This window comes from Chelonoidis abingdonii, chromosome 6 (assembly GCF_003597395.2).
Source record: "Chelonoidis abingdonii isolate Lonesome George chromosome 6, CheloAbing_2.0, whole genome shotgun sequence".
Classification (NCBI taxonomy): Eukaryota; Metazoa; Chordata; order Testudines; family Testudinidae; genus Chelonoidis; species Chelonoidis abingdonii.
In genome coordinates, this window is record NC_133774.1 from 93,176,529 (window position 1) to 93,187,182 (window position 10,654).

Sequence of the window (10,654 nt, forward strand, 5' to 3'; positions counted from 1 at the left end):
GACAGCAGCAGACGGTACACAACGACTGATAACCGTCATCTCATCGCCAATTTACAATGGCACAGCAGACAGTACAGAACAACTGGTAACCGTCTCTGCTACCTTGCAAAGGCAAATGAATGCTGCTGTGTAGCGCTGCAGTACCGCCTCTGTCAGCAGCATCCAGTACACATACGGTAACAGTGACAAAAGGCAAAACGGGCTCCATGGTTGCCATGCTATGGTGTCTGCCAGTGCAATCCAGGGGAAAAGGTGCGAAATGATTGTCTGCCATTCCTTTCACGGAGGAAGGAATGAGTGACGACATTTACCCAGAATCACCCACGACACCGTTTTTGCACCATCATGCATTGGGATCTCAATCCAGAATTCCAATGGGCGGGGGCGACTGCGGGAACTATGGGATAGCTACGGGATAGCTACCCACAGTGCAACGCTCCAGAAATCGACGCTAGCCTCAGTACATGGACGCACCGAATTATTGTGTTTTGTGTGGCCGCGTGCATTCGACTTTATACAATCTGTTTTACAAAACCGGTTTATGTAATATCGGAATAATCCTGTAGTGTAGACATACCCTTAGTTTCACCCTCAGAAAGCTATCATATACCCTGCAAGTGGCTTTTTTCAGTGGAAAGTCCATTGAGGAAAGAGGTGAGCATCTGGAAATGGAAAGCAATACAAACTTCTCTTTGCTCTGAGGTCCATAGAAAGCAAGTGTTGCCTCAAAAGAAGACGGCACTGAAAAGGGCAGCCAGGGGATGCACTGATCCCGACTCCGCCCCTGGGGTCCCTGGGGAGCCCCAATAATGATTTAAATGTGCTCCTTTCCCCTGAAGGAAGCATTTAGCAAATAACACCACCTGTCCTACCTCAGAGTGAATGCCTCCTAAGCTGCAGCATTTCCAGCTAGTGCAGGAGCCCTAAACCAGTTTGGATAATCAAACCCTCTGGGATTTTCAATCCCAATCCAGACAACCCTTTAATCACCTGAACTTGAGCTGGGATGCATAAAGAAGGAAATCTCAAGAGAAGTAGAGAGGTTATTTTACCTCAGCATTTGGCACTGGTGTGACCACTGCTGGATACAGTGTCCAGTTCTGGTGCTCACAATTCAAGGATGAATTGGAGAGGGTTCAAAGAAGAGTCACAAAAATGACAAAGATTAGAAAATCCTTACAGTGATAGACGCAAGGAGCTCAATCTATTTAGTTTAACAAAAAGAAAATTAAAGGGTGACTTGATTATAGTCTATAACTGCACAGAGATATAACTCTTATAGTAAATTAATTAATTTTAACAGTTAATGTTTTGACTTGTTTTGCTAATTTAAAATGCTCTTCATAGACATTTGCCAGTGTTGAAATGAAAGGTATTATATTAAATGTATGGCTGTCATATAACAAATACTAAACCTTTTTTTTGTTTGATTTTTTGGTAGATGTACAGGTAGTATATATATTGTGTTGATGTGGCTCACATAACACACGCACAGCTGCTTATGCAGCCCACAGTGGTAAATAGGTTGAGAACCATGAGTCTGTAAGTACCTACATGGGGAACATATAGTTAGTAATAGCCTCTTCAGTTTGGCAGAGAGAGGTATGACACAATCCCATGGATGGAATTTGAAGCTAGACAAATTCAAACTGGAAATGAGACAAATTTTTAACTCTCAGGGTAATTAGCCATTGGAACAGTTTACCAAGGGTTGTGATAGATTCACCATCCTTGATCATTTTAAAATCAAGATTGGATGTTTTTCTAATCTATAGATATAGATATATAGGTATACAGATATATAAAGATATATTTGATATCGGGCAACCAGAACTGCTTGCAATATTCAAAGTATGGGTGTCACTGTGATACCTTCTGTTTTTTATCTATCCCTTTCCTAATGCTTCCGAACATTGTCTTCAGCTCCACATTGCACATGTATTTTCAGAGAACTATCCACTTACTTCAAGATCTCTTTCTTGAGTTGTAACTGCTAATTTGACCCTGTCATTTTGTATGTATAGTTGGGATTATGTTTTCCAATTTGCATTACTTTGCATTTATCAGCACAGAATGTCATCTGCCATTTTGTTGCCCAGTCACCCAGTTTAGTGAGATCCCTTTATAACTCTTCACTTTGGACTTAACTATCTTGAGTAATTTTGTATCTGCAAACTTTCAAACAATTGAATAATTTATTTTCTGTCTGAGGTGTGTGTGTGTTTGTTTTTAGATCCGTTCTGAAACCATTGCCACCTATGCCCTCTGTGGATTTGCAAATTTTGGTTCTCTGGGAATGGTGATAGGAGGACTCAGTAAGAACAACATGTTTTTCTCATTTTGACAATTTTTTTGCGTGTATAATTAAAAATAAAATCACTCTATGGGATACATTCTTGATGAACTGCAACACATCAACAAGGCCCGGATTCTCAGCTGCATTAGGGCAGCTTTTGCCTCTTCTTCAGTGTAAAGCTGCCCTAAACCTGTATGAATCAGCCAGCAAAAAGCTTTAGTGGGATCCTTGGGTGGAGTAAAGCTGCTGTGGCAGTCCCTATGCTCCACTCCTCTGGCTGGGGGTGTGGTCAGGGCAGTCCTATGCCCTGGCAGTCCTCTGCTGTTGTACCCTCCCTTCTTGGCCATTGACAGCCAGTGCTACAGAGCAGACCCTCAGACTTTGCACAAAATAAACCATTTCATTAGATTCACTGTATTCTTGCTGGTATTTTGGAAAATATTGGTTTACTTTCTGTAAGAACGCCACATAAGTGAATCAGTTTATAAACTTCCAACTTCCCTGTTCTTCAGGAGTATCAAAAAATTAAAAATGAACTTTGAAAAACAGAACGTACTGTTTAAAATAGTCTGACCTGATCCTATATAGGCTGTCTCCTGTCTGCACTGGGTTCTGTGACAGCTCTGCTGTCAGAGAATTGGGGGGGGGGGGCAACACAGAGGAGCAGGAATCAATGGGTGTGACGGTCTAATACAAGGGGGAAAAAGTGGTTTCACTGTAGTTGGTATCTATTAGCCTTCTTCAGTCGGGTATTCAGCACATATTGTTGAGGTAAATGGAAATTACATTTTTTATTTGCATCTCACCTTTTAGTAGAAAAAAAAACATGTATATACTTTGTGTTTGCATATCTCCCTGAGAATTTCAGATTTATTTTACTTGTCCCTATTTGTCAGTCCCATGATTTGCAATTTGCTTTTCTAGAGGATATGCTTCCTAGGAATTTCATCCTCTTTTTATTTGATTTTTTTCTAATTTTCTTCCCAGCATCTATGGCTCCTTCCAAAAAAAGGGACATTGCTGATAGTGCCTTTAGGGCGATGATTGCTGGTACTGTCGCCTGCTTCATGACAGCTTGTATTGCAGGTACTGTGTATAAATTTGTAATATCTCTGACTGACCACGAGGTGTCAGTATGTTAGTACACTAATTTTATAATGAGATCATTCATGTTATCTACCTGTAAGTTACTCCTGGCTTTGAGATGGTTAAAAGTTGTTAGTGAGGAAGAGCTCCTGGAATTTGGCATATAAAAAGACTTTGCCTAGTTTACCTTTTACATTTAAGATATCAATTTTAAAATTTTTAGTCAACGTATAATTACTGATACATCTAGAAGAGATGATCATTACCAGTTACAGGTGAGTTATAGGACCTCCCCCACATCTTTATCCTGATTTAATTTAGAACTAGAAGGCAAAGAAGAGGTACAAGAGGGGAAGGAGTGGGGGAAATAGAGTACTTTTATTTTTTAATGGGCCTGATTCCATTCTCAGAGTGGAGTAAATCAGGAGTCACAGCAGTGAAGTCAATGAAGTTACTCCAGTATAAGTGAGATCAGAAACTAGGCCTTTATTTTCAAAATCCCATCAAAATGTGAGTAAAAGTCTCAAGCTGAATCATGAGTTACAAAGAAATTACTATCTCAGAGAGGAAATGAAAAGAGGATGTAATATCAGGAATCATATCACTGTACGGGTTAATTCATTAGCCAGTTAGTGAGATTTCCAAAAAAAATCAGCTGTGACTAAATCGTGCAACAGTTTTTTCCCCTAACTTGCAGTTTCCTTTCTGAGCATTTAATATCCAGAACTGTCATTCTCAAAATCAAAGAACTGATGCTTTTTTAGTTTAGACAGGATCTTGGTGCATAAATAGCACAGCCAGATCATGTCCCAAATCAGAAAAGTCCACTTTTAAGTATATCAGTTTTTTTCACTATGGCCTCATGTAGTTCTTTACATTTTTTGAAAGCTATGAAACTAGTACCCTTGACATTACATGAGTTCTACAGCTCTCTGAGTTTTTGCCAAATGACAACTTTACCTTGCATGCAAAAACTGAAGCATTAGAAAATCTTAGCGAACGGTGTAATTTGAAGGTCCCGGGTTGACTAAGAACCCAGAACATCCACAGGCAAATCTGTGTATACTAAAATCTATTGTGGAAAGAAAATTGTATTCCACCCACTTCTGCCATAGTTAATGCTTTTCTTACGCCTTGAACAAATTCTGAGATCCAAGTAATTTGTGGTAACCCTATCTCATAGAACTGGAAAGGATGCTGAATGAAAGGTCATTGAGTCCAGCTCCCTGCCTTCACTAGCAGGACCAAGTACTGATTTTGCCCCAGATCCCTAAGTAGCCCTCTCTAGGAGTGAGCTCAAAACCCTGGGTTTAGCAGGCCAATGCTCAAACCACTGAGCTATCCCTCCCCCCACTTTCTGAGTATATATAGACATGGGACCAAGTCCTGAAACTCCATAGACGTTAATGAACATGGTTCTCTTCAGACCATTTTATACCTGTATATTTTATATTTTGGAAAATGCTTAGCAGAACTTAAAATTTATGCCCAAAGCTACCAAAACAATGGGCCTAATTCTCTGCTTACTTACCCTGATATAAATCAGGAGTGACTCCATATTAGTCAACAAAGTCACACTGACATGAAACCAATATGAGAGGAGATTTTAAGGTAAAATTTCAGAAGGGATTAAGTGACTTAGAATTTTCAAATGTATTTAGGTGCCTAAAGATGCAGATAGTCACGTAGTGGGATTTTCAAAAGTGCCAAAGCAGGTTAACCACTTAACTCCAATTGATATTAGGCACATAAATACTTCTGAAAATTTGACCCTTTGGAACCTAAGTCCCATTAGATTCCTAAGTCATTTAGATACTTTCATTATTTTACCCTTAGGCTTAAACTCCCTATAAATTCATGGGCCACTGACTGCCATGCTCAAACTGCGGTCACTGTTGGTCTCTCAGAGGCTATGTCTACATTTGGAAATTCGCTCATACCTCCCAGTTCATGTGGATGTATTTGCGCTAGCTCTCATTGAGCTAGTGCACTAAATATAGTAGCATAGCAAGGGGTCGCACAGGCAGCAGGGAGCAATGGCATGGGCAAGCCATGCTGAGTATGTACCCATGGGTCTGTACTCTGTATTGCCAGCCCCTGCCGCTACTTGCTGCTGCCCATGCTGCCCCAGCTACACTACTATTTGCAGTGTATTAGCTCAATGGGAGCTAGCGTTAGCATGCCTGTGCAGGTGGGGAATCACACCCCTAGCTTCCAGTGCGGACACACCCATACAGACCTGATATCACCATCACTAAAAAGGCTTTTCCTTCCTGGCTGGCAGGAAATAAACCCTCAAAATGTCAACTGTTACATAAGAACTTATTTGAAAAATGACATCACTCAGTGCCTTGCAAGAAGTGTGAGGAAGGTAGACAGCTGTCCACTAATTTTTAAAGAGAGGTTATTTCAGAACTGGAACAAAGGATTTGATGTGTCTGAAATGAATGAGCTTCACCCAGAATCTGGCCTCTCCTGTTTCAGCAGCATTGTGTGTCATATGATATGAATGGGAGAAACTGTCCATCACTCTTCTCTGAGTTTAGTGTGGTATCTTAGGTCCTGCATTCAGGAAAAAAGGAATATTCTTACCTTACCATGCATTAGCTAATGTAAGTAACATGAGATAAAAAAAATCCTAATGAAGACACAACTGTTTGTAGTGTCACCTGAGTTAATCTTTACCTTGACCTGCTAATTCCTATTTAATCTTCAACTTGCCTTGTCGTCACTAGGATTTTATCTCATGTTAGTTACCATGTTAGCTAACATGAGGTAAGACCACATCTCTTTTCCTAGTGAAGACACCCACCTTGCGATTTCTATTATTAAAGGAAACTGACACTACCTGTATTCAATTTCCAGGAATATTATCTGTACCGGTTGTGGAGGTTCCATGCCACATTTTATTAGGAGATGCTTTCAATGTAACAAATTTGCCAAGCAACACCACAAAAGTAGTTGGATGCTGCCAAGATCTCTTTAACAGGTATTTATGAGCGCATCATTCTCTCTTGCAGTCAATTCTGTGAAGTCAGTTATTCCCCAGGGCTGCTGTATTTTCATGGCAATCTTTTAGAAAACCATGGTAAATAAAGGCATACATAATAGAAATATAAGGAAAAAAAAATCAATGTCCACAGACATTGCTTTGGAGCCAAAATAACATTTTCCATTGTAAATAATCAGAACAATGCAGGTAGTGCCTCAAAAGTATGGAATATAAAAGTTACCGTCCAGAGCATCTGGAATTTTTCACTCACTTAGGCTCTTTAGCTTTGCATTTGGACATCCAACAGACTGATTTTATTTTGAATATCTGGTCTATCTCCATCCACTGGCTGCAAGTGATTTTTGCAAGCCTCAAAGAAATTATTTTAACCCAGTTTGTTTTTCTTGTAATTGTGCATTTCCTCTCTGTCAGATATCAACTAGAGATGGGACAGCTGAGAAGTTCCGAACAAAATGTGAAATTCAAGTGAATTTTAGATCTGGAACTCTCATCTGAATCACTGTTTTGGTGGTCACATTTTTGACCCAGAAGCACACATCCCCAAAGTCTGAGTATTGTTGGATCCTGTGTTATGATTAGGGCTCATCTCTAAAACTATTAAAACCTTAAGTATTTGAACTACCACAGTCAGGGACGACTCCAGCTTTTTTGCTGCCCCAAGCGGCGATGAGGAAAAAAATAAAAAAGATAAAGCCAATCAGTGGCACTTCAGCAGCGCTCAATCGTGACGCTTCATAATTCAATGGCGGATCCTTCACTCCCTCTCTTCCTCTTCAGCGACACTTCGGCCACAGGTCTAAGAGGAAGAGAGGGACTGAGGGACCTGCCGCCAAATTGCTGCCGAAGACTCGGACGTGCTGCCCCTTTCCATTGGCCGCCCCAAAAACCTGCTTCCTTTGCTGGTGCCTGGAGCTGACCATGACCACAGTACATGACCATAACCACATATCTGAGATAGGCCAGGGTCTTTTTTTCCAACAGTCTGTGTGTCTGGTTAAAAAGAGAACATTTTTTCTTTAGAAAATATTGTATACATTTGAACCAAAACAGGTCTAGAGGTAAATTGTATATTTATATAACTTTCCATAAAGATTTAGGGGGACAAAGTAAATAAAGATATTAAATAAATAAGGAGTATATTAAACCAAGTTTAGATTGTGACATGAGGCAACAAAGGTCTATGTTTTCTGAGTTATGGCAGGCACATATTTTATTCCCTCTAATATGCCTTCCTTTCACTTCCACAATAAATCTATTATCTGTTGAGGATCAAGGGTCTGATTCTTTTTGCTCTTACACAAATGTAAATCAAAGGAACCTTATGGTGTTTTCTGTATCCCTTCATCATCCACTCCCGGTTTCTCTGTGGGTCGGGGGAGGAGGAAGCCCTTGTATAATTGCAGTGATGACTGAGACAGACTTTAGGATAAATCATAGAAACACTCCATAAACCTGGTTTAATATAGTCTTTATTTATTTCGTATCTTTATTTACTTTGTCCCACTAAATCTTTTATGGAAAGTTATTCAAATATATAAAAAAAACCCCAAAATATAATTTATAAAGTAAATACGGTTTAGATGCTGCTGTAATGTAGCCTGGCTGTATTCTCTGGCACAGATCCTCAGCCGGTATAAATTGTACTAACTCCACTGACTTCAATGGAGCTATGACAATTTACATCATCGAAGGCTCTGCTATTCATTCCTGTCCCTGCAGGCAAGAGTCTGGAAATGTGATCTTGCAGGGCATCCTGCAGGATTTGTAGCAACTTAAACTTCCAGCTGGAAGTTCTCTCTTTCTAATACAGATCTAGGCCACAGTCCTAACATTAATTTTCTATTTTTGTTATTTTAAGATTTCTAAATATGTTTCTAGCTTGGATGACTTTATATGAAAAGTAGCTTTCAATATTGCATATGCAATGGGAAAGATGACCATATTTTCAAAATCAAAACCTTGTACGCTTTTATGATGACATTTTTATGGTTACAAAAACTCATAGGCAAACACGGTTTTGTTTGTTTAAATTAGTATGTTGGTGCCATTACTACCAGCTTCTTCTGACTAAATGCATATTACTTGGAGTGGAGGACTTTTCCCTGTAACAGAGTTCTGAATGAGTTTATCACAAAACAGTGAACAGATGTGGCTAACATTTACTTAGAGCAAAAAATCCAGCTCTGCTGGGATCCTCTCTCATTCGCATATTCCATTCACTCCAAGCAATGTTCATCACACTAAACGTTCATTCCACTTGATTCTTTGTTCCTGGTAAACACAGAGCAAGTTCTACTCAGCATAGTGATATTGAGCAGACAGTTTGTTTCATTTTTTCAATCAGATTTTTTTTTTAATCTTCAGCGGAATGTTTCAGTTGTCCTGGAAGAATTTCCTGGGGCACAGAGATTTCATATGGAAACCTGGGACTGCCCCAATAAAACCAGGACATATGGGCATTTTAGCATTGCAGGGGTTTAGAACTGTCTATTTTAAGTCTCATTTCAAGTATGATAATTTAACATTCTAACCCCCCTAGCCAAAATATATATATTGTGAAAATAAACCTGACTTCCTTTTTTTCTCCATCCTTCACCAGCACCACTGCAAACAATTCTCAAGAGATCTTCTTAGGAGGAAACTACAGCCTAAGCTCTTTGAGAGGATGTTGCCAAATACTGGACTCTCCCATTTTTAATTGCAGTTGGACCACTTCATTATTGTGAACTGGGACCTGTCATAACCAAGAGGCTGGAATAGGGTCACATCTGTTTGTTGGATAGGTGAAAAGAAATGAAGAGTGGAGAAATATTTTTCTGCTTAAGGAACGTGCAATAGTTTGAGCCTTAGTTTCCTTTCACACCAGTACAACTCCTTTGATTTGAGTGGAATTACTCCTAAATTATTCTGGGGTAAATAAAAAGACAACCAGGCCCAGACAACTGGGTCAGTTGTCCAGTCATAAAGTCAGCCTGAAGAGAATGTGAGAAATACCATCATGGGCCTACCTGCTGGATCTGATTCCCCTCTCTCTTGCACCAGTGTAAATCAGGGTAACACCACTGAATTTGATGGAATCTGTCTAGTGTAAAACTTCTGTGAGGTGAGAACAGGGCCCAGTGCACTGGTAGCTGTTCAGTTTTGATTCGTAATTTTCCCGTGTTCAAAATTGTCATCTACTGCCATTGGTATTTCTTCTTTTTATAATACTGAGTCTAAAGTTTTTTACTTTGCTAAGACAAATGACCTTGTTTGCTGTCTGAAATCTCTGTAGCAGGATTCTTCGTGCTCTTGCAGAAAGATGGTAACTGTATAATTGGAAACGTCCAGTTGTGACTTAGTTTCCAAATCAGATGAGATTCCAGGTGAAATTCATTGTATTATCACTACTGGTTCCTTTGTTATTGCAATTCTGGGGTCTGATTCTGGTATCACACCAGGCTAAATCAGGAGTAACTCCATTGAAATCAATGGAGTTAAGTTGATGTAAATCCTGTGTGAATGATACCAGAATCAGGCCTCTGTAGGTCACTGGCATGGGGAGAACATCTGTGAGTCTTGAACACTGAAATTAACCATGAAAAAAGAATAATCTGTCAGCATTACAAAAATCCTTCTTTTGGGAAAACTAGCTCATTGTATTTGTCATCTGGCTGTATATATTTTATTAAAATGTTTTGAGATTAAATTGACAGAACAAACTAAAATATTTTGTGCCTTTTCATAATAAAGCTATTCTATATTTGAGAGATCTGGGCTTTTTAATTGTTATTTAGAGAAAATATGATGATTAGCCTATGTCAAGAATTTTCTTTAAAAAAATGAAGAGTATATGTGTCATGATTTAGGCTTTGTTCTTTTCACATGATAAGTTACACCAAGGTCTTTTGAGCCTGAAAACATTTTCATGGAGTTTACTTTTTAAAGCTAGTAGTATATATTTCCACAGCACAAGACCATGTTAATGCCAAAGATGTTACTATAAAGCTAAAATGAAGAATTTAAATTTGAAAATCTGAGGAAATTGTTGGTTGAGATTCCTACACCAACCTTAACTCATACAGGTATGGGATAAGTCAACCAGTTCTACCAAAATAAGGCCTAACAAACCCTTCACTTTTCCATCTAAACACCTGAGAACCTGTTTGTGGCACTTCTAATTGGTTCATTAAATTTTTATCCTTACATGGCTGTGTCAAACCCTTAGGCCACTGCTGCTAGTGCTATTTCCTTGGGATTTATGATAGTCACTTCTGATT

At 39.2% G+C, this 10,654-nt stretch overlaps 1 protein-coding gene across 5 annotated transcripts in view; it reads left to right on the forward strand.

The window, feature by feature from the left end:
* Positions 1–10,137, forward strand: part of SLC28A3 (solute carrier family 28 member 3) — a 67,463-nt gene extending 57,326 nt beyond the window's left edge. For 4 of the 5 annotated variants that reach the window (XM_032800120.1, XM_032800121.1, XM_032800123.2 and 1 more), the window contains 4 exons: positions 2,234–2,315; positions 3,284–3,382; positions 6,248–6,371; positions 8,995–10,137. In XM_032800120.1, coding sequence (XP_032656011.1) covers positions 2,234–2,315; positions 3,284–3,382; positions 6,248–6,371; positions 8,995–9,121 — 432 coding nt within the window. In that variant the 3' untranslated portion in view covers positions 9,122–10,137. The remainder of the gene's footprint in view (positions 1–2,233; positions 2,316–3,283; positions 3,383–6,247; positions 6,372–8,994) is intronic. The other variant, XM_032800122.1, reaches the window with a different exon arrangement.
* The last annotated feature ends 517 nt before the right edge of the window (positions 10,138–10,654 follow it).